The sequence below is a fragment of the Astyanax mexicanus genome, chromosome 4 (assembly GCF_023375975.1).
Source record: "Astyanax mexicanus isolate ESR-SI-001 chromosome 4, AstMex3_surface, whole genome shotgun sequence".
Lineage (NCBI taxonomy): Eukaryota > Metazoa > Chordata > Actinopteri > Characiformes > Acestrorhamphidae > Astyanax > Astyanax mexicanus.
Genome location: NC_064411.1, coordinates 1,889,152 through 1,916,683, shown reverse-complemented (window position 1 = coordinate 1,916,683; position 27,532 = coordinate 1,889,152). Strand labels below are relative to the sequence as shown.

At 37.4% G+C, this 27,532-nt stretch overlaps 2 protein-coding genes and 1 long non-coding RNA gene across 15 annotated transcripts in view; 1 reads left to right on the top strand and 2 right to left on the bottom strand.

Annotated features, from left to right (window-relative positions):
- The window catches only part of LOC111189602 (translation initiation factor IF-2-like), a 117,075-nt gene that overhangs the window by 7,266 nt on the left and 82,277 nt on the right, over positions 1-27,532 (bottom strand). The window contains exon 1 of one of the 6 annotated variants that reach the window (XM_049478369.1): positions 1,654-1,732. The exons of 4 other annotated variants lie outside the window; for them this stretch is intronic. The gene's annotated coding sequence lies outside the window, so the exon portion shown is untranslated. Of the gene's footprint in view, positions 1-237; positions 307-1,653; positions 1,733-27,532 lie in introns of those variants that run through there. One more of the 6 variants, XM_049478370.1, reaches the window with a different exon arrangement.
- Positions 10,425-12,525, top strand: LOC111189783 (uncharacterized). Its single transcript, XR_007438796.1, has 5 exons — positions 10,425-10,587; positions 10,684-10,761; positions 10,862-11,186; positions 11,285-11,413; positions 12,099-12,525. It is a non-coding gene; the product is annotated as an uncharacterized LOC111189783 (long non-coding RNA).
- LOC103041333 (NACHT, LRR and PYD domains-containing protein 12-like) overlaps positions 14,695-27,532 on the bottom strand; it is a 92,733-nt gene continuing 79,895 nt past the window's right edge. For all 8 annotated transcript variants that reach the window (XM_049476967.1, XM_049476970.1, XM_049476966.1 and 5 more), the window contains one exon: positions 14,695-17,791. In XM_049476967.1, coding sequence (XP_049332924.1) covers positions 17,220-17,791 — 572 coding nt within the window. In that variant the 3' untranslated portion in view covers positions 14,695-17,219. The remainder of the gene's footprint in view (positions 17,792-27,532) is intronic.

Here is a 27,532-nt window from a genome sequence, read left to right as displayed (position 1 = left end):
AGTTTACAGCATTATTGATCTGTTACAGCTGATTGTTCTCCAGCCGGTCTGATCTAGACCAGGTCCAGGTCTGATCCAGGCCCGGTTCAGATCTCCATGCTGATCCTGGTTCTTCCAGTGGAATCGGACACTGAGCTGAGCTTAAAGAACCTGTTCTGGATCTGAGGAACCTTTAGAACCGGTTCTGACTTTAAGCTACACGGTTCTGTTCTACATTCTCTTCAGTTCTGAACTTACCGAGTGAATCCGGACTTCTGTCCTCTTCTAATGGCGGAGACTGAACTTACTTTCACACTCTCCTTCACCTGAGTCTCACCTGTCTCCCTCTAAGCGAATAGGATCTGGGTGGGCGGGGCTATTGTTCGTTTTTGGCTATTGTCAGCCAATCATATCACAGGTCTGAATGGAATGTTTGAATATTCATGAGCCTGAAGTTTCTCCCACACAGCTGCAAAACGCCCCAGTTTTCAGACCGGTGTTCTGCCGAGTTCTGCTACCCGTCCAAAAGTGCTCCTCCCCGCACTGCGCATGCTCTGACCCCCATTTTATAACATTTTCATGAGTTTTTCATGATGATTCTGTTTTCTATGACTGCATTAAACAGCCTGAGCTCACTGTCATAATTTATTTAAGGATTATATAAAAGTAAATAACAATTAAACAAATAATAAATAAGAATAATAAACAATTAAAAAAACTTACTAAAGAAAAATGGTTCACTTTACACCAATACCGTGATTTAGGCTATTCAGTTATCCTACCTACACTCCTGCCAGGAGAATGTTATAATATGGTGCTTTTTTTGTATTATTATCTTTAAATATTCACTAGGGGAGCACAGTTCAGCAGGGTAGCACAATTCCTCACAACACCTGCTGCTCTGTAAAAATCACCGCAGGGTTAATTCACTGCTTTAACAGAAACAGAACAAGAAGAGCAGTATAACTGATCTCCTCTGATCTGATCTGAACAGGGTTTGAAAATTTAACTTACTGTATTTATGGAGGCCCATCATCATTTAATGTTCATTACATTAAATGATGATTTACCCTCACTACACATTATTCTACAGATTACAGAAACATTTACTGTTATTATAATGATTATTATTTAATTATTGTTAGTAATATTACTGCATTACACATTATAAATATACACTGTTCTATTATTATTAATGATATTATTATGTTACTGAATCAGAATAGAGAGATTATTTAAGTATAATATAAAACAGCAGGATTAAAAACACTAACACACCACGTGATCTTGAGCTCCGTTGCTCCCCCTGCTGGTTGAACAGCGCTACTGCATATAAACACGCCTTTATAGAAGTTCCGGGTTTTTAGATCAAAGCCCACATTAAGCAGTAATGCGCTTTAAACAGCATAAACTACACTGTGATCAATAAATATCAATCTATATCTGCGCATTTCTCTTCAGTTTACAGCATTATTGATCTGTTACAGCTGATTGTTCTCCAGCCGGTCTGATCCAGGCCCGGTTCAGATCTCCATGCTGATCCTGGTTCTTCCAGTGGAATCGGACACTGAGCTGAGCTTAAAGAACCGGTTCTGGATCTGAGGAACCTTTAGAACCGGTTCTGACTTTAAGCTACACGGTTCTGTTCTACATTCTCTTCAGTTCTGAACTTACCGAGTGAATCCGGACTTCTGTCCTCTTCTAATGGCGGAAACTCGACTTAATTTTACTTCCTCCTTCACCTGAGTCTCACCTGTCTCCCTCTAAACCACGCCCCCTTGCTTTCTCACATCGAATAGACGCTGGGTGGGCTGGACTATTGTTCGTTATTTGCTATTGTCAGCCAATCATATTACACGGTTGAATGGAATGTTTGAATATTCATGAGTCTGAAGTTTCTCCCACACAGCTGTAAACCCCCCCAGTTTTCACACCGGAGTTCTGCCGAGTTCCGCTACCCGTCCAAAAGTGCTCCTCCCCGCACTGCGCATGCTCTGACCCACATTTTATAATGTTTTCATGAGTTTTTCATGATGATTCTGTTTTCTAAGACTGCATTAAACAGCCTGAGCTCACTGTCATAATTTATTTAAGGATTACATAAAAGTAAATAACAATTAAACAAATAATAAATAAGAATAATAAACTATTTAAAAACTTACTAAAGAAAAATGGTTCACTTCACACCAATACAGTGATTTAGACTATTCAGTTATCCTACCTACACTCCTGCCAGGAGAATGTTCTAATATGGTGCTTTTTTGTATTATTATCTTTAAATATTCACTTTTATTCTTTTTATTACAGCCACACCACGAGATCTCATGCTGACAACGTGACTTGATTGTTGCTTACTAAGTAACATGTTAATGACATCACTGCCCATTACCTTTAGTAACCTGTATTAGGTGTACAGAACAGTAAGTATGGTTCACTGTAATAATAAATGTATTAAAATAACAATAAAATAATTTCCAGTTGGGCCAATCATATGAAAACTAGACTGACTGAAGAGTCAGCGAAATCAAAAGATTAAGACACGCTTAACCACCAATAGTATATTTAAAGGGGAAGAATTCAATTTAATAAAACAAAAGAAAGGAAGAAAAAAGAAAAAACGCAGAAGGGGTTCCTGGTTCAAATAGTCTGGACCATCCATTGGACTCACAGGAATGCAATCAAATCGCTCATCTCTTTATTTTACCAAAAAGAAAAAGAAACAAGATAAAAAACAAAACTATTAAATCCAGAAGTTGGTTTAGTTCATGATTCTCTTAACTCATTTACTCAATTTATTAACATATGTAAATAACTAATAATTATTTGCAGCTTAACTGAATATCATTAAATTGTAATGCAATAACCAAAATAATAATTCCAGAAATGTAGAAATTCACCATCACGAGGCTGCAGCATCTGGGTCTAGGTAAAACGCGGAATCCAGCGGATTTCCACCGGAAATATAAGAGAATAAATAAATAATGGCTCAAATTACAATGTGTCAAAAGAAAACAAAACTCAGATCGAACGTACTAAAAACGGACAACAAACAAGAGATTTTAGTGTTAAGTTCCAGCAACAATTCTGGGTAAACTCGCTTTATACTCTGCCTATCCTCAGTTGGGACGGGTAAAACGCGGAATTCGACTATATGTAAGTTGTATTAGATACTATAGGAAAATAAGATTAATATTGTATTGGAAAGAGAAAACATTTTAGGTAAGTTCCCCAAAAACGTTCGACTTCTAACGTTCGACTTCGACTTCTAACCATTGACTTCTAATGTATTTTTTGCGTAGTTCCACTTAGAAAACGACAGGTGCCGCCAATGTTGCTTTACAAATGTACAGACGCATTTGATCTCCGCTCGTAAAAAGGAAATTTATTTATAATGTTTTTTTATTTTTAGAAAAACTCATCAAATCACATAAACTACATCCAGTGCTAACAAAAATAAAATCTACAGCATTTGCGTTTGTGATTTCAGTATTTCAGTCCTCCTGAACGGCAGAGACGGTCATTTATTATTGACACAATAAACCACCTGTGTAAGTAGATGTGTTTCCTTTAGCCTAACATTGTTATGATTATAATACTATAAAGCACTCTTTAGAAGAAGGATATATATATACATATTTTTTTTTCTTTTTTTTAATGAGAATTTTACTGCTGGCAAAGACTAGAATCTCACACTGTCTAAACTTCTAAAGTACTTTTGTTCCGCTTGTTCATTCTTCCATCTTATAATGTGTTAAACTAAGCTGATATATAATTGATTATTAATTGTTTGTATATTATTTTACTCAAATTATAAATGTAAGTGTTGTGTACTGTGTTCTTGCAGTCTGGAAGGGATATTTTACGCTACCAAAAAAAATAATAATAACAATAATTATAATAATAATAATTATTGTTATTATTATTATTAATATAATGATAATAATAATAATAATAATAATAATAATAATAATAATAATAATAATAATAATAATAATAATAGTATGCTAAATTGCAGTATTTGTTGTACACAAAACAACGGTGTGCAAACATTTGTGGACCCTTTATTCCATTGAGCTGTGGAGTAGAACTGTATTCTCTGGAATGGTATTGCTGATTTGGGGATGAGGTGGGAATGAGGTGGGGCATGAACATCCAACGTCCTGACGTTACTTACACTTTTGTAACTGAATAAAATTAGATCCTCAAAGCAATCCTCCACAAATGTAGAGTCTTCTCTAGACAGTAGAGACCGTTACTCAAACAAAGGCAGGATGAACTCGGATCATAAACAGCAACCTAGCTGTTAGGTGATTGTCATGTAGTTTAAGGTGACTGAGTGAGAGAGTATAGTAAAGGGGAAGGGAATGGGCCCTATGTATAACTCCAGTTATGTGCTGGATCATCTTCCTCTATTTTATGTTTATAGTGTCTGGATCTGTATACTTTGGTCAAGTTTTTTCTTCTTTTTTTTTTTTTTTTTCATATATGGGGTTTATAATGCTCGCTGGTCTTCTGTGGAACTTCAACTCAGAAGGGTTCCATCCCTAATCTCAGATGAATAAAGTTCCCCTGATTTATATAATACCAGCTTGAGCAACTTGACCAAGCTTTATTTTGGTGTATCTTTACTGAAGTACTGGGAGGAGCACTTTTACTTTAACTCCACTACATTTCCTAAATGGTCTCTGCTTTATTCTGATAGCATGTTTTGGGCTCTAGGCTGAGTCCTGAATGTATTTTACTCTAGACTCATTGTAGGGGTCTGTGGGGGAGTTTGGCAGTGTCATTTTTTGGCAGTGTCGCACTGTCAAAATCCTACTTCCCCTAGTAAGCCCCTTATGTTGAGTAAAATACATTTCAGGACTAGTGCCCAAGACATGCTATCAGAATAAAGGAGAGCCCCTCAGACCTTTGGGTGCTGAAATCAGAGGGTAGTCAAGTTTAACATTTTCTCTCTGATGAAGGTAAACAAAACATAAAATATGTGGATTTCCATTCATATTCAGTAAATGAAAAAGACTTAGAACATGTAAAGTCGGACCATTTTAAATGTCATCATATTAGCTAAAAGCTCCATAAAAGTTAAAACATTGTTGGGTGTTTTAATTGTATATTGTGGTTTAACATCTTTTATATTCGTAATTGCACCCTAATTACTTTGCCATTAATAGTTATACAGAAGGCTTTGTAACCATGCTCTAAAGTAATTGGTTTATTTTGTATTTGAAAATGGGTTTTCGAAATGTATTATTCTATTTTTGGCAAACTGTACATTTGTACATATGTTTATAGACTATGTTAATATACTGTGCAAGTGCATACTAACTGTGGCATGTGATACCTCTAACTGCATAGATCCACTGGGAAGTCAAATGAAGTACAAATTCTTATGTATTCAAGGTATATGTTTTAAGTGATATTGCTGTATCATTTTGAAGTAATGGGATACCAAATAAAAAAAAGTCTATTCAGTTTCCATAAAACAGATTTTGCAGTCCTATAAAACCGAATAGACTTTTTGTTTAGTTTGGTACCCATTTACTCCAAAATGATACATTAATATAATTTGATACTTACATTATTGAAACATGGAATGTATTCTGCAAGGATTACATGGTGTTATTGGATAACTATTCATTTGTGTTGTGGAAAAATATGTTGCATCAAAACCCTATAGTCAATTTTGAATAAACATTGACACTCCTGCACCTTTTCAGGAAATGTACGACTTCTCCCAAAAATTACTAAAACATCACCCTCAACAATACAATAGCTGTACATTCACTCTACGATTTACAAAACAATGACTAAAATGGATCACTTCCAGCAACCAAGAAAGAGTTTTACACTTTCACAGTGGTGCGCAGTATATGCTACCTATGACGTCATTATAGCAGTGAAGAAAAAAATCCAAGGGAGCAAGGCTGGGTTTCCCAAGAGGTTCTGAACACTAAGACAATTCATAGATGGTTCAGCAAGCTTCACACTGGGCACTCTCTCTCTCTGTTAAGATGTTCTTAATCCTAAGGTGCTATTAGTGACATAACGTGGAGACAGAGTGGTTTGCAAAATTATTCATACCCCCTTTTGTCACTTCGCAACCACAAACTTAAATATATTTGATTGAGATTTTAAGTGACAAACCAACACAAAGTAGCACATAATTGTGAAGTTGAAAGAAAATGATACATGGTTTTCAAATTTTCAATCAAATAAAAATCTAAATGTGACCTTCAAAAATATTCATCCCCCTTTACTCTGAACCCCCTAAATAAAATCCAGTGCAATCAATTGTCCTCAGAAGTCACTTAATTAGTTAATAGAGTCCAGCTGTGTGTAATTTAGTCTCTGTAATCACTAGAATTCCTTTTGTATATCATATTTTTTTTTACTTACTTTCTATTTCTCCCTAAATTCTCTCAAACTGTTGCTTTGTTGTTTTAAAAAGCTTGTTTTATCACCAATACTGTATTATTATTATTGTTGTTGTTATTGTTAGACAAGGGGAAATACCTACATTAATCTATATCTATAATAATAAATACTACAATTTAAATATTGAGCAGGCCAGGTAGGTTTGTAAAAAGAAAAAAGTTGAATCGTTTTGACATAATATAATTGCATCACCCCCCAACTGCGCCTGCCTGCTCTCGCTGATCAGCACTAATTTCTATCCATAGTATATAAGTCAGAACTCTGTAATTTACTGAAATTATTAAAATCTACAAAGGTTTACATTTTTTTTCGTTTCTACTAAATGTTTTAAACTGTTATACTATATAAAACTATAGTATTTATTGTGTTTCAAAAGTTTAATTATTTAAATTCTTTAAAATATTTAATTTATTGTCACCAAGAATATCATTATCACAAAAATACCCTGCAGCTAAATGACCTACCAATTTATCATTAAAAAACTAAATACACATAAAAAAGACCTAAATTATGCCAATTTTGAGAGAGAAAAAAGAATGAATACAACAACACACCTAAAAGGAAAAAATAATAACAAAAGCAGGATTTGTATCAGTCTTTATTTATGTAGACATAATGCTTGGGTGTATGTTTAATTCCAGTTAGTTTGGGTGAAATGTAGAAAAATGTAATGATGATCAGACATAATTACGTTTGATTTTTATTAATAACAGTTTGCAAAAAAATAACAATAACAAACAACAACATATTCCAGAGTAGAAATAGTATATTTCATGGTAAAGGTATGGGTCCTGTTTCCCTCTTAGCATTAAGAACATTTAAACATGGAGAGAGAGCTCAGTGTGAAGGTCGCTTAACCATCTCAGACTTGTCTTAGTGCTACGAAACATTTGGGAAACTGGTCCTAGACTATTTTGTAACCCGAAAAAACAGGCTGGATGGCTCCCTCCTCAGTAATTGAACGATAGGTGGCAGTATGCAACTAATCAGCGATAAGAAAAAAACGCAGAAAAAGACAATTGAGCTTCATGAGATGAGCTTTCAGCTTAGGAGTCTATAAACAGTTTACACAGTTCCACTTTTCACTGTGGATATCAGCGGCGTCCATTCTGAAAAAAGAAATAATATTCCAGTTAAATGGTGAGTCTTTTTGCGAGCACTCAAATAGGCAGTCGCCAGTTGCTGAAAATGCTAGTCGTTTAGGCAACATCCCATATGTTCCGCGTTTTACCGTGTCCCCTGTTCGTTCGTTAGAAAGCTAGCTAAATGCTACGTGGATTCAGCTCCGCTCGATATACCTTGTCTTACTTGTTAGCTGCCTAAATGCTAGCGCGGGAACTCGGGGTGTGGAGCAGGGCTGGGGCTGATAGTTAGCTGTTTAGCTGCCTAAATGCTAGCGCGGGAACTCGGGGTGTGGAGCAGCGCTGGGGCTGATAGTTAGCTGTTTAGCTGCCTAAATGCTAGCTCAGGAACTCGGTGTGTGGAGCAGTGCTGGGGCTGGTAGTTAGCTGTTTAGCTGCCTAAATGCTAGCTCAGGAACTCGGTGTGTGGAGCAGCGCTAGGGCTAAAAGTAGCGCGGGAACTCGGGGTGTGGAGCAGCGCTGGGGCTAAAAGTTAGCTGTTTAGCTGCCTAAATGCTAGCGCGGGAACTCGGGGTGTGGAGCAGGGCTGGGGCTGATAGTTAGCTGTTTAGCTGCCTAAATGCTAGCGCGGGAACTCGGTGTGTGGAGCAGTGCTGGGGCTGATAGTTAGCTGTTTAGCTGCCTAAATGCTAGCTCAGGAACTCTGTGTGTGGAGCAGTGCTGGGGCTGATAGTTAGCTGTTTAGCTGCCTAAATGCTAGCGCGGGAACTCGGGGTGTGGAGCAGTGCTGGGGCTGATAGTTAGCTGTTTAGCTGCCTAAATGCTAGCTCAGGAACTCTGTGTGTGGAGCAGTGCTGGGGCTGATAGTTAGCTGTTTAGCTGCCTAAATGCTAGCTCAGGAACTCTGTGTGTGGAGCAGTGCTGGGGCTGATAGTTAGCTGTTTAGCTGCCTAAATGCTAGCTCAGGAACTCGGTGTGTGGAGCAGCGCTAGGGCTAAAAGTAGCGCGGGAACTCGGGGTGTGGAGCAGTGCTGGGGCTGATAGTTAGCTGTTTAGCTGCCTAAATGCTAGCGCGGGAACTCGGGGTGTGGAGCAGCGCTGGGGCTAAAAGTTAGCTGTTTAGCTGCCTAAATGCTAGCGCGGGAACTCGGGGTGTGGAGCAGGGCTGGGGCTGATAGTTAGCTGTTTAGCTGCCTAAATGCTAGCGCGGGAACTCGGGGTGTGGAGCAGAGCTGGGGCTGATAGTTAGCTGTTTAGCTGCCAAAAATGCTAGCGCGGGAACTCGGGGTGTGGAGCAGGGCTGGGGCTGATAGTTAGCTGTTTAGCTGCCTAAATGCTAGCGCGGGAACTCGGGGTGTGGAGCAGCGCTGGGGCTGATAGTTAGCTGTTTAGCTGCCTAAATGCTAGCTCAGGAACTCGGTGTGTGGAGCAGCGCTAGGGCTAAAAGTAGCGCGGGAACTCGGGGTGTGGAGCAGCGCTGGGGCTGATAGTATGTGTATTCACATTATTTTAAATTGTTATAAATTCTTATATATATCGGCAGGTCACTATATCAAGATGTGAGTACACTTACCACGTTTTAACTAGTTAGCTGTTTAGCTGCCTAAATGCTAGCGCGGGAACTCGGGGTGTGGAGCAGGGCTGGGGCTGATAGTTAGCTGTTTAGCTGCCTAAATGCTAGCGCGGGAACTCGGGGTGTGGAGCAGGGCTGGGGCTGATAGTTAGCTGTTTAGCTGCCTAAATGCTAGCGCGGGAACTCGGGGTGCGGACCAGCGCTGGAGCTGATAGTATGTGTATTCACATTATTTTAAATTGTTATAAATTCTTATATATATCGGCAGGTCACTATATCAAGATGTCAGTACACTTACCATGTTTTAACCTATATCACATTAATTTGTTTTTAACATATTCATGTGAACAATTCTAAGAGATTTTGAAACCAATTTCAAAACAGGTGGTGGTTCTGCTAAGACAGCATGATAACTCATTAGTAAATGATCCCAACCTTTATTTGCTCTCCTGTAGGATATGTTAGCTAAAGTGGAGTACGGAGGAAGTCAAAAATACATCAAGATTCCACAGTCTGATGAAAGCTTGGCATATAAACGATTTCTTCAAGACAGTAAATATATATATATATATATATATATATATATATATATATATTTATTAGCAAAAATAAAGGCAAGCAAATTGGCCTGTCACGAATAAATGTTTTTAAAAGACAATAAATTGTGATTATTTTCCTTTCTTTGTATCTAACAAAAGCATGCTCTCTGAATATTACAATTTATAATACAGTTTATATTCTTGCTGCTCATTGCAAAATATTTTTGCTCTAGTTGCCAAAAAATTTTTAGCCTGCAGCCTGAAAGCCTGAGAGAGGGTCAGCTCATCTTAACTGATGAATCAGGAACAGAAGTAGATGAAGATATCTTTGAGGAGCTTGTGAAGTCAGGTGTACTGAATTTCAGGTTTTCCTTTAGACATCCAGCTCTAGGTAAGCCTATTTAGTCATTGCAGTCATTTTGTTAATAATAGAGACAACATAACACAAAAAGGAGTGTATTTTGTTGATATAAATTTCCTTATTTGTTCATTGGTTGTCTGTAATCGTTAATTAATTCAGGGTTGTGAAGTGTCTGGGGCCAACTCCTGAATCACAGGTTGCAAGGTGGAAAACCTAATTTTTCTAATTAGATTTCTAGATCTGGAAGTCCAAATTGTTAGTCAGGAAACAGCTTCTTCTGTAGTGTCAGACAGTCCACTATCCCCACTGTCATCCAGTTCATCCGACTCCACAGTCATTCTTGAATCAACAAAGAGAAGGAGGGTAAAATAACCTGCAAAATTCATTAGACATATTTTGATTTTAATATTGTCTAATTTCAAGTTTTAGTATAAATTAACTTAAGGAAACTTAATGTTGCATTGAATTATGTTTTTGAAGATGGTTGAAGATGTCCTTAAGGCCAATCCAAAGGGTGAAGAAATCTTCAAGGAGTATGACAAGATCAAAACTCCTAACTGATGGAAAACGGAATGAAATGGTGAACATCCTGGTTGCTGATATGATCAAGACACATGGGTAAGACATTCAAGTGAATTTAAATAATAAGTAAATTATATTTAAGCTTGTTATTTGTTGTTATTTATGTATTTGTTTGTTTGTTTATTTATTAAGGATTCCACCATCAAGTGCACAAACTAATTATGCCCTGGGAATTGTGACCTCCAAGATCCATACTCTGAAAATGGATATGTAAGTTTATTGTTATGTCAAGGACCCAAACTGCTGTTTCTCAGTAATTTGCATTAATCAGGTTATTTTTGTGCCTGTGATTGTTTTCTGTCCAAAACAGGAACACTACTATGATGCTGTGGGTAACACTGGCTACCTAGCATGGAGGATTAAGACCGTTCAGCGCAACTCCTCTTTTGGGTCCCAGAGTTATCCAAGGCCATCTTATCAAGATAGTCCAAGAAGCAGACGAAGCAGATGAAAATTGTGTGTCTACTTTTTCTAAGATTGACCAGGACTTCGCCGTGATGTTTGGAGAAGGGGTGTCCAGTAGGTTTCTAGCGAAGTGGCCTACTTTTTCATAAGTGACTGCAGGACACTCTCCCCAAATCAGTATGCTGAGGAACTGCTGCGACCAATAGAACCCCAACCTGAGGATACCTTCGGTAAATAGAATAATAGAATTAAATTATTTTTTACATTTCCAAAATATTTCTGAAGAGTTTTTAGTGAATTTGTCAATTATACACTTTTTGTTTTCTAGGTTGGGACAGTGACATGTCAGCAATTCTCCTGCTTCTACATCTGCTTCCCCCCAACCTCGAGAGGCCAGAAAAAATCAGCGAAGATCAGTTCCGCCCAGTCAGCCAACCATCTTGTGGGATAGATTCAAGTATGTAGTGTGTGTGTGTGTTTTTTTAACATATACATTTTTTTGATTGGTAACGAGAGTAGCACAGTGATCTGTCATACATAGCTCAAGGCTTCTGGGGAGTGGGTTAAATGCCTGGCTCAGGTCATTATGTAATGTGGCTTGTTCTTGTGTCTGCATAAATATTCTCCAGGTGTTCGAGATTCCTTCACAGTCTAAAAACACCTCTGTAAGTTAATGTGTTGTATTGTGAGGTCTGTGTTGAGGCCTGTGATAGGCTGGCACCCTGGCACATGGTGCATTCCTTTTTTGTATCAAATGATTCCAGTTAGGCTCCAAATTTACCTCAGCACTAAAAAAAAAAATCTTAATTCATATATAGAATATGAATGAATAAATAAATTCCTGAAAGAATGATTCAAAGAACATTTAGAATAATAGGTTTCACGTCTGGTCTAGATGGGCCTCTGCCCTGCATGCCGTTATTTTCTATTCACTTAATTACACCCACTTCAACTCGGGGTTATCTTTGTAGTTGCATTAGGTGTTGGGAGTAGAAGAATCTCCATTGATTTAGATTTTTTTATTGCATTTTCATTTGCAATTAGTGGTCTAATGATGTAATGGCAATGTCAAACATCCTCAAGGAGAAAATTGTTTTGTGATCATTACTTGCATTAACATGTCCTATATTTCTATTCTATAGGAAGGAGCCAGTCTTACTACCTTCCTTGAAAGAGCTGAAACGAAACAGCCCTTACCTCCTCTGCGTTGGTCAATAAAAGAACAAAATCTTGAAGTTCTACATCATCATCGACCTGAATGCTCTCCCATGCAAGGCCCAGACATCTGTGGCTGATTTTGATGAGGTATTTAAAGCTTACTATGTCTTTGGCCTCTCCTATGAAGAAGCTCTGAGCTTTTTATACATTTGTGCAGACCACAGTGTATAGTATTGATGTTGGAGTTGCCAAGGAGAGCCCTCGTGTTAAGGAACTTAGAGCAAGATTACTGCAGCACAACATCAGAACTAACAGTTGGTGTTTAGAAACATTTTGAGCAGCAAGACTGCTTCAGCACAAAAGGTGAACTAATCGTTTGTTAAATAAAATGTTCACATGTTTTGTTTGTGAAGTGCAACACAGAAGTTGTTCGCTCCTTTGTCAGCATTTGGAATTTCACCATTTCCACTTAGCGTAGAACAGAGACAGCGTTTGTTCATAGCTGTGGTAATTAATTAGCGTTATCTGGCTAATATATCAGATTAAACTGCACCTTATCAGCAGTTTAGCTCAAATAAAAGGATTTGATAGCTGGGTCTCCCCACAAGTGAACCGCTCCGAGTGAACCGGGTTCGTTTGGAACCGGACTGAGATCACCTCCACTAGCAGGTCTCGGTCCGGTTGCTTTGATCTGAACCCGAGTGTGATTACTGTGTTCACACCTGCTCAATAGAACAGGACTGAAGAGTACAAACCAACCAGAGTCCGTTTTAATGGAACCAAACAGTGCTGGAGTGAAAACGCCCTTAAGCCTTCAGTTACCGTTTCTATTATAATATAATATATTATAATATTATAATAAATTGCTGTGGCTGTATCATATCGTATCTTAATACATTTCATTTAGTTCTGTACTTAAGTATTAGTTTGGAAGGACTGCAGGTTGTTATTATTATATTTTAATAATTATATTTCCAAAAGCAACTTATATTCATTGTTAATCAGTGAGGTTTCTGCACATTTCAATTTACTCTTTTTCAATTTAATCTTATCAAATTCAGCTCAGTGTAAAATGGAATACAGTGTCTAATCGCAGTTATGCAAATAAAGATACATTAGCATAAACTCTATATCACAAAAATACAATTCTTTGTATTAATATTAGTATTAATAATAACTGGGGACTTTAGGTGAAGATACTTTTAGGTATATTTTTATCCCCATTCTTCCACTTTTGTGTTCAAATTCATACAAGCCTTGTTTTATACAAATCATATTATTTTTTTTAAAGATTTGTTTTATTTGTTTGTTGGTTTGTTTGCGCCCTCTCAGTTTTTTTTTAAGCACCAGCCTCCACTGAATATAACAATTCTAATGATAGTATGATTTACTACTCCACTCTTTCTGTTATTATATATAGTTGGTTTATTTTTCCAGTATATTAAGTAAATAATTGTTCATTTCTGTATTAAGCTCAGTGTTCTGTGTTCTAATGGTCTTTTAAAGAGCAGTGCCGCCCCCTGCTGACCACATTTCAGAGCTGCTGCATTTTTATCATGAACAGAAAGAACAGATGAGTCTCTTTATTTTGAGATGAGAGTTTATGAACATCAGTAAGATTCACTATTTTCTGTTCCCTCATCTGAACACAAACCTACACACACAGTCTGGATTAAATGCACTGTGTTTGTGAAGTCATTAAAATTAAAGCTAAAAAGAGAAAATCTATATTAATGGAGGATGAATAAACAAATATGGTCAATTCTACAACTCATAGAATGAATGCAATGATATATATGAATTTGATTATTTTATATTTATATTATAAGCACAATTTAACTTAACCTATTAAATTAATTACAAATAATTAGTATAACATGTCTTATCCCAAATTACAAAATCTAAATATAGACAGTCTAGCCTTATTATACTTTGTTGAGGGAGTATTTCGTAACTTAATATACCAGAGTTTAACTAGAAGAAAATTTCCTCTTATAACCCTGATAAAAACTAAGATGTGAGCTACCCAAATAAACTATTTAAAATCTCCTATAATTATATCCCCTAAATATAAAGAAATACATGGAATTTACCCTTCAAATTAATTGAATTAATGAATAAAATATTAAAATTTGATTGTAGGAAAAAATGGAAACTACAGAGCAGCTGTTTAATGCTGTGAAGAAATCCAAACTCTGTGAAAATCCAAACATGGGTGTCTAAACTCCAAATCCATAAGTGTAGATCCCCCCCATATGAAAATATCAAATTAAGCATCATTTTGGATGTCAAGCATATTCACTTCCTAATAAATAAATAAATAAATAAATAGCAAAAACGGAGAATCGTTTGTTATTTTTATTCACAGAAAACAGAAAAGTGAAAAGAAAAGAAATGAACTGAGATCTTAATTCAGAAGGAAACTTGAGCTGTTAATGTTAATGTGTTTATGCACGTGATTAATGTGGAATCAGTAACGCTCTATTACTTTTTTAACACAATTAATTACAATTAATTACATCACCAAGCTCGACTCCAACTTCCACCCTAATCTGCCCCACACAAACCAAACACACAAAAAATCACCAGTCTCCTCTCTTTACCTTTCCAGTTTCCCATTTCTACAATTATTCAGCTTTATTAATATGAATCTATTTTACAGTAAAATAAAACAATAGTTAACAATAAGTACAGAACAGTACAGTGATAACAGTAGTGAATAAAGAGAACAGTAATAAAAAATAAATGTTCTGGAAAACTTACAAAATCATCAATATAAAATATTTACATACTTATATTAGATAGATAGACAGATAGATAGACAGATAGATAGACAGATAGATAGACAGATAGTGTTGCATATAAACCAAAATAATTACCTAAAACCTCTGTTAGTTTATGAAGGTTCACCTGGAGTCGTAGATGTGCTCAAAAGAAAACAAGTTTATTAACAGGAGGCTCCTGGAGACCCTGCCCTGAAGCCTCACGATTCGCAGACCGGTCAGCTTCCAGGGACAGACTCTGAAACATTACATGCATACAGTCCTATTAAATACTCAAATTTTCCTCAACTCCTCCCAGTATGAAATCACTTTAACATACACCAATCCTACACAATTGTATACGTAAGTGTTCTTCAGAATTGTATACGTAAGCGTTCTTCAGAATTGTATACGTAAGCGTTTTTCAGTACGTTTCCTAGTATTGTGAGTGCTCACAATATACTTTCCTGTTTTTCACATTAGCTGAGGATCCTGACTCCATGGATCCCTGCTAAATCTAAAGTTGGGTTTCCTGTTTTGCACGAAAAACTGACTGTTCAGCTATACCATGTCCGAAGAATATGGGGATATGCACTCCTAGGCTTTCCTGTTTTTCATGTCTAGGGTGTTCGTCCTAAGCTGGCAGATGACCTTGTGCATCTTTCACATGACTCCTATCCTGTTCTTAAAAGCGAACTTTGCAAATATATAAAAGACAATACTGATGGTTAATATATATGTGGTCTATAGCAATATCTAGTATATATGAACCTTTCCGTACTAATATGAAGTTATACAAGATTAATATATTTATAGGGGCTTGTACTATCAACTATTCATACATCTATAGGTATGTAGGGTTGCCATAAGCTTAAAACAATCGATTATAAGGAATCGGTTATAATAAAACATTGACTGATTATATTCCAATATTATCTTATATATAACAATAGATAGATACTATATTGATCCCGAAGGAAATTTAACAGCCAGTAGCAGTTACACAACACAGTAGAAACAAACAGCAATAAGTGTAGTACAATAAGAGAGCACAGTGAGGGATATAAGACTCTAAACTATAAAATAAAAAATATATATATATATAAATACAAAACGCTATAAAAAGTGTGGAAGTAATCAGTCGTAGATATGAAGTAGTGCAGTAAAAGAATAATTTAAGTATAGGAGATAGCGGGTATCAGCAGATATGATAATATTAAATATAAACCAGTGCAGGTGTTGTATTTAAGTTAGATGCGTAGTGTAGTGGCCGGGGGTGCAAATGTACAGGAAGTACAGTAAAGTGACAAAGTTTCCAGGGGTGCAAAAAAACAGTGCATAAAATAAAAAGGCAAAAGAGTGACATGGTGTAGATGTGTAGGGTGTTATTCCAGTACAGATAAAAAGGCTGTGATTTAAGAGAGCACATTTGAGGCTATAGTGGTGCTGGTGGTCAGGGCAGCTGAGTGTGGGGATGAGGGGGGAGGGGGGGCTGAGTTGCTTGATGAGATGAAGGGGGGAGTGAAGGAGGTGTCAGCCAGAGCTGTAGGGTCTTGAACAGGGCAGTCAAACCGTTGTAGAAGGTGTTGAAACTCATTGGCTCTCTCTACTTCACCATCTGCAGCACTGTCCATCCTCTGCTTACAGCCAGTGTTTGTTTTCATTCCATTCCATACCTCCCTCATGTCATTTTCTCTCAACTTCTGCTCCACCTTCTTCCTGTAGGACTCCTTGGCCTCTCGCAAATGGACTTTGAGCTCCCTCTGTACGCTCCTAAGCTCCTCCTGGTTGTTATCTTTAAAAGCCCTCTTCTTCTTGTTTAGAAGGCCTTTAACATTGCTGGTAATCCAGGGCTTGTTGTTAGCAAAACAACGCACAGTTTTCACAGGAACAACAATGTCCATGCAAAAGTTCATGTAGTCCGTCATGCAGTGTGTAATCCCCTCAATGTCCTCACCGCATGGCTCCTGCAATACACTCCATTCAGTGGACTCAAAACAGTCCCTGAGAGCTGCTTCAGCACCAGGAGACCATTTCCTGAAAGAGCGTGTAGATGCAGGTTGCCTACGGACCTGGGGCTTGTACTGGGGTTGCAGGTAGATCAGGTTGTGGTCAGATTTTCCCAGAGGGGGGAGAGGTGTGGCGGAGTATGCATCCTTTAGGTTGGAGTAAAGGAGATCAATAGATCTATTCTTCCTGGTGGGACAGTTCACATACTGGTGGAAAGCAGGGAGCACTGAGTCCAGTGTGACGTTGTTAAAGTCCCCTACACATTTTACCCTCTCATACACACACACACACACACACACACACACTTTCTCACACACACTGATATGCACAGGGTTATTCTATCTTGCACAGACGCACTGAGGAGTCACGATAAACCCCAAACCCTGCATAGAGGGGCTGAGTGAAGGTGGTGCAGAATGTGTGTAAGTGTGTGAGAGTGTGTAAGGGTGTGTGTGAGGGTGTGTCAGTGGAGACTCTGTAGAAGGACAGAGTGCCGGAGGGACAGTCCACATACACTCCTACTCTCCTACAGCCGGAGGGAGGAATGGAGAGTTCAGTTCTCTTATTATTGTGAAGAACAGTGTAACCGTAATCAAAGCAGTTCAGACTCCAGGAGTTTATATTCTCTCCAAACTTACACTCTGATCCGTCTCCTTTCCTGCTGATGGTTTTATAACTCAGAGCTACAACAGCTGCTCCTCTCCCACTCCACTCAGCCTCCCAGTAACAGCGTCCAGTAACACCAGTAACTCTCTCTCTACTCAGAACCTGCAGAAACCCATCAAATCTCTCTGGATGATCAGGATACGACTGCAGCTCCTCTCTCCACTCCACCCTCCTGTTCTCCTCACTCAGAGAGAGATCACACTGCGCTGTGTTCAGATCCAGAGTGAAATCACAGCCGTCTGAAAACAAGAACACACACAGTGTATTTAGTGTGTGTGTAGTGTTATATTTAGTGTGTGTGTGTGTAGTTTGTTTGTAATGTGTGTATGCAGTGTGTGTGTAGTGTTTGAATGCAGTGTGTGTTGTTTGTATGTAGTGTGTGTATGTAGTGTGTGTGTATGTAGTGTATTTGTATGTAGCGTGTGTGTATGCAGTGTATTTGTATGCAGCGTGTGTGTATGTAGTGTGTGTATGTCGTGTGTGTATGTAGTGTATTTGTATGTAGTGTGTGTGTATGTAGTGTGTGTATGTAGTGTATTTGTATGTAGTGTGTGTGTATGTAGTGTATTTGTATGTAGCGTGTGTGTATGTAGTGTATTTGTATGTAGCGTGTGTGTATGTAGTGTGTGTATGTAGTGTGTGTGTATGTAGTGTGTGTATGTAGTGTGTGTATGTAGCGTGTGTGTATGTAGCGTGTGTGTATGTAGTGTGTGTGTATGTAGCGTGTGTGTATGTAGTGTATTTGTATGTAGCGTGTGTGTATGTAGTGTATTTGTATGTAGCGTGTGTGTATGTAGTGTATTTGTATGTAGCGTGTGTGTATGTAGTGTATTTGTATGTAGCGTGTGTGTATGTAGCGTGTGTGTATGTAGTGTGTGTATGTAGTGTGTGTATGTAGTGTATTTGTATGTAGCGTGTGTGTATGTAGTGTATTTGTATGTAGCGTGTGTGTATGTAGTGTATTTGTATGTAGCGTGTGTGTATGTAGTGTATTTGTATGTAGCGTGTGTGTATGTAGTGTATTTGTATGTAGTGTATTTCTATGTAGTGTGTGTGTATGTAGTGTATTTGTATGTAGCGTGTATGTATGTAGCGTGTGTATTTGTATGTAGTGTGTGTGTATGTAGCGTGTGTATTTGTATGTAGTGTATATTTGTATGTAGCGTATATGTATGTAGAGTGTGTGTATGTAATGTATTTGTATGTAGTGTGTGTGTATGTAGTGTATTTGTATGTAGTGTGTGTGTATGTAGTGTATTTGTATGTAGTGTGTATGTAGTGTATTTAGTGCTGGACGATATGGCCAAAATTTATATCACGATATATTCCTTAAATTTCGGTCGATACGATATAATTTCGATATCGATATAAATACTTTGAAGGCCTCAGAAAACTGCTAAGAAGCCATGCAATCCCTGCAGCACTGCGAATTTAAATTATTATATAACTGTGTATTTGCACTTTTTGTATGGTTGGCATCAGATACCCTCATTATATGCACATCTATCTATCTATCTATCTATCTATCTATCTATCTAATGGATATCTGTACCTACTACTGTCTGAAAATTTAATTTAAGCCTTTGAAACCTCCTTTCACAAAAACTTTAATACTTTAGAAATAAAAGTAGTCAAAATAAATCAATGCTCAATATTATTTGCATATAGCAAAATAATAACATGACATCCAACAGAGGCAGAGCTTCTTATTCTTTGTGAACAAATTTAACAGATTAAAACAAAAGTGTTTCAACTAGGATATAGAATAGAATAAGCCTTTATATACGTAAAAGCAACAAGATTTTCCCGTCAAATAAACAAACCTATAGGCTTTATCAACTATGAATAACTTAGTTACAACATAAGCTATAAAAGTGCTTCAGTCAGTATAAGAAAAATACTGTATGTAGTGGATTTGCTTGAAGTGGTGGAACAGTTTAGATGTATTAACATTACCGCTGCTGGTCGGCTGCACTCTCCGGCACAATTTGCAGCAAAGCGGCAAGGGAGCGGACCCGCGGCCGGCCTCGAGGACCCTCGGCCGAGCGAGCGGACCCATGGCCGGCCGAACCGAGTCTACCTTAGCCTTGGATCCGCTCGTCCCGGCTCCTTTTGTCTCCAGCGAGAGACATTTTTGCTGCGTAGCGAAGCGGACCCGAGCCTAGCCATTTTAACCTATCCTTGCCTAGCCTAGCCTATTTGGCTACGTGCCTGTGTGGTTACGTCATCACGCACTGACGTAGCCCAGCTACGGAGGCTGAATGTGTTGAGCTCTGCGGCGAGCTGACGCCAGTAAAAAACGCCTGTCCGTGATTCTAATACATATCGATATACCACAAAACTGATATCACCGTTATTGAAACATTTCTTATCGCGATAAATACCGATATCGAATTATTGTCCAGGCCTAAGTGTATTTGTATGTAGTGTGTGTATGTAGTGTATTTGTATGTAGTGTGTGTATGTAGTGTATTTGTATGTAGTGTGTGTATGTAGTGTATTTGTATGTAGTGTGTGTATGTAGTGTATTTGTATGTAGCGTGTGTGTATGTAGTGTATTTGTATGTAGTGTGTGTGTATGTAGTGTATTTGTATGTAGTGTGTGTATGTAGTGTATTTGTATGTAGTGTGTGTATGTAGTGTATTTGTATGTAGTGTATATTTGTATGTAGAGTGTGTGTATGTAGTGTGTGTGTATGTAGCGTGTGTATTTGTATGTAGTGTATATTTGTATGTAGCATGTATGTATGTAGAGTGTGTGTATGTAATGTATTTGTATGTAGCGTGTGTGTATGTAGTGTATGTAGTGTATTTGAATGTAGCGTGTGTGTGTATGTAGTGTGTGTATGTAGTGTATTTGTATGTAGCGTGTGTATGTAGTGTATTTGTATGTAGCGTGTGTGTATGTAGTGTGTATGTAGTGTATTTGTATGTAGCGTGTGTGTATGTAGTGTGTATGTAGTGTATTTGTATGTAGCATGTGTGTATGTAGTGTGTATGTAGTGTATTTGTATGTAGCGTGTGTGAATGTAGTGTGTATGTAGTGTATTTGTATGTAGCATGTGTGTATGTAGTGTATTTGTATGTAGCATGTGTGTATGTAGTGTGTATGTAGTGTATTTGTATGTAGCGTGTCTGTATGTAGTGTGTGTATGTAGTGTATTTGTATGTAGTGTGTGTGAATGTAGTGTGTGTATGTAGTGTATTTGTATGTAGCGTGTGTGAATGTAGGGTGTGTATGTAGTGTATTTGTATGTAGCGTGTGTGTATGTAGTGTGTATGTAGTGTATTTGTATGTAGCGTGTGTGTATGTAGTGTGTATGTAGTGTATTTGTATGTAGCATGTGTGTATGTAGTGTGTATGTAGTGTATTTGTATGTAGCGTGTGTGAATGTAGTGTGTATATAGTGTATTTGTATGTAGCATGTGTGTATGTAGTGTGTATGTAGTGTATTTGTATGTAGCGTGTGTGTATGTAGTGTGTATGTAGTGTATTTGTATGTAGCGTGTCTGTATGTAGTGTGTGTATGTAGTGTATTTGTATGTAGTGTGTGTGAATGTAGTGTGTGTATGTAGTGTATTTGTATGTAGCGTGTGTGTATGTAGTGTGTATGTAGTGTATTTGTATATAGCGTGTGTGTATGTAGTGTGTGTATGTAGTGTATTTGTATGTAGCGTGTGTGTATGTAGTGTGTATGTAGTGTATTTGTATGTAGCATGTGTGTATGTAGTGTATTTGTATGTAGCGTGTGTGTATGTACTGTATTTGTATGTAGCGTGTGTGTATGTAGTGTGTGTATGTAGTGTATTTGTATGTAGCGTGTGTGTATGTAGTGTGTGTATGTAGTGTATTTGTATGTAGCGTGTGTGTATGTAGTGTGTATTTGTATGTAGCGTGTGTGTATGTAGTGTGTGTATGTAGTGTTTTTGTATGTAGCGTGTGTGTATGTAGTGTGTGTGTATGTACTGTATTTGTATGTAGAGTGTGTGTATGTAGTGTATTTGTATGTAGCGTGTGTATGTAGTGTATTTGTATGTAGCGTGTGTATGTAGTGTATTTGTATGTAGCGTGTGTATGTAGTGTATTTGTTTGTAGCGTGTGTATGTAGTGTATTTGTATGTAGCGTGTGTGTATGTAGTGTGTGTATGTAGTGTATTTGTATGTAGCGTGTGTGTATGTAGCGTGTGTATGTAGTGTATTTGTATGTAGCGTGTGTGTATGTAGCGTGTGTATGTAGTGTATTTGTATGTAGCGTGTGTGTATGTAGTGTGTGTATGTAGTGTATTTGTATGTAGAGTGTGTGTATGTAGTGTATTTGTATGTAGCGTGTGTATGTGGTGTGGTGTATTTGTATGTAGCGTGTGTATGTAGTGTATTTGTATGTAGCGTGTGTGTATGTAGTGTATTTGTATGTAGCGTGTGTGTATGTAGTGTGTGTATGTAGTGTATTTGTATGTAGTGTGTGTGTAGTGTGTGTGTATGTAGTGTATTTGTATGTAGCGTGTGTGAATGTAGTGTGTGTATGTAGTGTATTTGAATGTAGTGTGTGTGTATGTAGTGTGTATGTAGTGTATTTGTATGTAGCGTGTGTGTATGTAGTGTGTGTATACAGTGTATTTGTATGTAGCGTGTATGTAGTGTCTGTGTATGTAGTGTATTTGCATGTAGTGTGTGTGTATGTAGTGTGTGTATGTAGTGTGTGTATGTAGTGTATTTTGTATGTAGCGTGTGTGTATGTAGTGTGTGTATGTAGTGTATTTGTATGTAGCATGTGTGTATGTAGTGTATTTGTATGTAGTGTGTGTGTATGTACTGTATTTGTATGTAGAGTGTGTATGTAGTGTATTTGTATGTAGAGTGTGTGTATGTAGTGTATTTGTATGTAGCGTGTGTGAATAGTGTGTGTATGTAGTGTATTTGTATGTAGCGTGTGTGTATGTAGTGTGTGTATGTAGTGTATTTGCATGTAGTGTGTGTGTGTAGTGTGTGTATGTAGTGTATTTGTATGTAGTGTGTGTGTGTGTAGTGTATTTGTATGTAGTGTGTGTGTATGTAGTGTATTTGAATGTAGTGTGTGTGTATGTAGTGTGTGTATGTAGTGTGTGTGTATGTAGTGAGTGTGTATGTAGTGTATTTGTATGCAGCGTGTGTATGTAGTGTATTTTTATGTAGTGTATTTGTATGTAGTGTGTGTGTATGTAGTGTGTGTATGTAGTGTGTGTATGTAGTGTATTTGTATGTAGTGTATATTTGTATGTAGCGTGTATGTATGTAGAGTGTGTATGTAATGTATTTGTATGTAGTGTGTGTGTATGTAGTGTATTTGAATGTAGCGTGTGTGTATGTAGTGTGTGTATGTAGTGTATTTGTATGTAGCGTGTGTTTATGTAGTGTATTTGTATGTAGCGTGTGTGAATGTAGTGTGTGTATGTAGTGTATTTGAATGTAGCGTGTGTATGTAGTGTGTGTATTTGTATGTAGTGTTTGTATGTAGCGTGTGTGTATGTAATGTATTTGTATGTAGCGTGTGTATGTAGTGTGTGTATGTAGTGTATTTGTATGTAGTGTGTGTATGTAGTGTATTTGTATGTAGTGTGTGTATGTAGTGTATTTGTATGTAGTGTGTGTATGTAGTGTATTTGTATGTAGTGTGTGTATGTAGTGTATTTGTATGTAGCGTGTGTATGTAGTGTGTGTATTTGTATGTAGTGTTTGTATGTAGCGTGTGAATGTAGTGTATTTGTATGTAGCGTGTGTGTATGTAGTGTGTGTATGTAGTGTATTTGTATGTAGTGTGTGTGTGTGTAGTGTGTGTGTATGTAGTGTATTTGTATGTAGCGTGTGTATGTAGTGTGTGTGTATGTAGCGTGTGTATGTAGTGTATTTGTATGTAGTGTGTGTATGTAGTGTATTTGTATGTAGCGTGTGTGTATGTAGTGTGTGTATGTAGTGTATTTGTATGTAGTGTATATTTGTATGTAGCGTGTATGTATGTAGAGTGTGTGTATGTAGTGTGTGTGTATGTAGCGTGTGTATTTGTATGTAGTGTATATTTCTATGTAGCGTGTATGTATGTAGAGTGTGTATGTAATGTATTTGTATGTAGTGTGTGTGTATGTAGTGTATTTGAATGTAGCGTGTGTGTATGTAGTGTGTGTATGTAGTGTATTTGTATGTAGCGTGTGTGTATGTAGTGTATTTGAATGTAGCGTGTGTGTATGTAGTGTGTGTATGTAGTGTGTTTGTATGTAGCGTGTGTGTATGTAGTGTGTGTATGCAGTGTATGTGTATGTAGTGTGTGTATGTAGTGTGTGTGTATGTAGTGTATTTGTATGTAGCGTGTGTATGTAGTGTATTTGTATGTAGCGTGTGTGTATGTAGTGTGTGTATGTAGTGTATTTGTATGTAGTGTTTGTATGTAGCGTGTGTGTATGTAGCGTGTGTGTATGTAGTGTATTTGTATGTAGCATGTGTGAATGTAGTGTGTATGTATTGTGTGTATGTAGTGTATTTGTATGTAGCGTGTGTGTATGTAGTGTGTGTATTTGTATGTAGTGTATATTTGAATGTAGCGTGTGTGTATGTAGTGTGTGTATGTAGTGTATTTGTATGTAGCGTGTGTGTATGTAGTGTGTGTATGTAGTGTATTTGTATGTAGCGTGTGTGTATGTAGTGTGTGTATGTAGTGTATTTGTATGTAGCGTGTGTGTATGTAGTGTATTTGTATGTAGCGTGTGTGTATGTACTGTATTTGTATGTAGCGTGTGTATGTAGTGTATTTGTATGTAGCGTGTGTATGTAGTGTATTTGTATGTAGCGTGTGTATGTAGTGTATTTGTATGTAGCGTGTGTATGTAGTGTATTTGTTTGTAGCGTGTGTATGTAGTGTATTTGTATGTAGCGTGTGTGTATGTAGCGTGTGTGTATGTAGTGTGTGTATGTAGTGTATTTGTATGTAGCGTGTGTGTGTGTATGTAGTGTATTTGTATGTAGCGTGTGTGTATGTAGTGTGTGTATGCAGTGTATTTGTATGTAGCGTGTGTGTATGTAGTGTGTGTGTATGTAGTGTGTATGTAGTGTATGTGTATGTAGTGTGTGTATGTAGTGTATTTGTATGTAGCGTGTGTGTATGTAGTGTATTTGTATGTAGAGTGTGTGTATGTAGTGTATTTGTATGTAGAGTGTGTGTATGTAGTGTATTTGTATGTAGTGTGTGTGTATGTAGTGTATTTGTATGTAGTGTATTTCTATGTAGTGTGTGTGTATGTAGTGTATTTGTATGTAGCGTGTATGTATGTAGCGTGTGTATTTGTATGTAGTGTGTGTGTATGTAGCGTGTGTATTTGTATGTAGTGTATATTTGTATGTAGCGTATATGTATGTAGAGTGTGTGTATGTAATGTATTTGTATGTAGTGTGTGTGTATGTAGTGTATTTGTATGTAGTGTGTGTGTATGTAGTGTATTTGTATGTAGTGTGTATGTAGTGTATTTAGTGCTGGACGATATGGCCAAAATTTATATCACGATATATTCCTTAAATTTCGGTCGATACGATATAATTTCGATATCGATATAAATACTTTGAAGGCCTCAGAAAACTGCTAAGAAGCCATGCAATCCCTGCAGCACTGCGAATTTAAATTATTATATAACTGTGTATTTGCACTTTTTGTATGGTTGGCATCAGATACCCTCATTATATGCACATCTATCTATCTATCTATCTATCTATCTATCTATCTATCTAATGGATATCTGTACCTACTACTGTCTGAAAATTTAATTTAAGCCTTTGAAACCTCCTTTCACAAAAACTTTAATACTTTAGAAATAAAAGTAGTCAAAATAAATCAATGCTCAATATTATTTGCATATAGCAAAATAATAACATGACATCCAACAGAGGCAGAGCTTCTTATTCTTTGTGAACAAATTTAACAGATTAAAACAAAAGTGTTTCAACTAGGATATAGAATAGAATAAGCCTTTATATACGTAAAAGCAACAAGATTTTCCCGTCAAATAAACAAACCTATAGGCTTTATCAACTATGAATAACTTAGTTACAACATAAGCTATAAAAGTGCTTCAGTCAGTATAAGAAAAATACTGTATGTAGTGGATTTGCTTGAAGTGGTGGAACAGTTTAGATGTATTAACATTACCGCTGCTGGTCGGCTGCACTCTCCGGCACAATTTGCAGCAAAGCGGCAAGGGAGCGGACCCGCGGCCGGCCTCGAGGACCCTCGGCCGAGCGAGCGGACCCATGGCCGGCCGAACCGAGTCTACCTTAGCCTTGGATCCGCTCGTCCCGGCTCCTTTTGTCTCCAGCGAGAGACATTTTTGCTGCGTAGCGAAGCGGACCCGAGCCTAGCCATTTTAACCTATCCTTGCCTAGCCTAGCCTATTTGGCTACGTGCCTGTGTGGTTACGTCATCACGCACTGACGTAGCCCAGCTACGGAGGCTGAATGTGTTGAGCTCTGCGGCGAGCTGACGCCAGTAAAAAACGCCTGTCCGTGATTCTAATACATATCGATATACCACAAAACTGATATCACCGTTATTGAAACATTTCTTATCGCGATAAATACCGATATCGAATTATTGTCCAGGCCTAAGTGTATTTGTATGTAGTGTGTGTATGTAGTGTATTTGTATGTAGTGTGTGTATGTAGTGTATTTGTATGTAGTGTGTGTATGTAGTGTATTTGTATGTAGTGTGTGTATGTAGTGTATTTGTATGTAGCGTGTGTGTATGTAGTGTATTTGTATGTAGTGTGTGTGTATGTAGTGTATTTGTATGTAGTGTGTGTATGTAGTGTATTTGTATGTAGTGTGTGTATGTAGTGTATTTGTATGTAGTGTATATTTGTATGTAGAGTGTGTGTATGTAGTGTGTGTGTATGTAGCGTGTGTATTTGTATGTAGTGTATATTTGTATGTAGCATGTATGTATGTAGAGTGTGTGTATGTAATGTATTTGTATGTAGCGTGTGTGTATGTAGTGTATGTAGTGTATTTGAATGTAGCGTGTGTGTGTATGTAGTGTGTGTATGTAGTGTATTTGTATGTAGCGTGTGTGAATGTAGGGTGTGTATGTAGTGTATTTGTATGTAGCGTGTGTGTATGTAGTGTGTATGTAGTGTATTTGTATGTAGCGTGTGTGTATGTAGTGTGTATGTAGTGTATTTGTATGTAGCATGTGTGTATGTAGTGTGTATGTAGTGTATTTGTATGTAGCGTGTGTGAATGTAGTGTGTATGTAGTGTATTTGTATGTAGCATGTGTGTATGTAGTGTGTATGTAGTGTATTTGTATGTAGCGTGTGTGTATGTAGTGTGTATGTAGTGTATTTGTATGTAGCGTGTCTGTATGTAGTGTGTGTATGTAGTGTATTTGTATGTAGTGTGTGTGAATGTAGTGTGTGTATGTAGTGTATTTGTATGTAGCGTGTGTGAATGTAGGGTGTGTATGTAGTGTATTTGTATGTAGCGTGTGTGTATGTAGTGTGTATGTAGTGTATTTGTATGTAGCGTGTGTGTATGTAGTGTGTATGTAGTGTATTTGTATGTAGCATGTGTGTATGTAGTGTGTATGTAGTGTATTTGTATGTAGCGTGTGTGAATGTAGTGTGTATGTAGTGTATTTGTATGTAGCGTGTGTGAATGTAGGGTGTGTATGTAGTGTATTTGTATGTAGCGTGTGTGTATGTAGTGTGTATGTAGTGTATTTGTATGTAGCGTGTGTGTATGTAGTGTGTATGTAGTGTATTTGTATGTAGCATGTGTGTATGTAGTGTGTATGTAGTGTATTTGTATGTAGCGTGTGTGAATGTAGTGTGTATGTAGTGTATTTGTATGTAGCGTGTGTGTATGTAGTGTGTATGTAGTGTATTTGTATGTAGCGTGTCTGTATGTAGTGTGTGTGTATGTAGTGTATTTGTATGTAGTGTGTGTGAATGTAGTGTGTGTATGT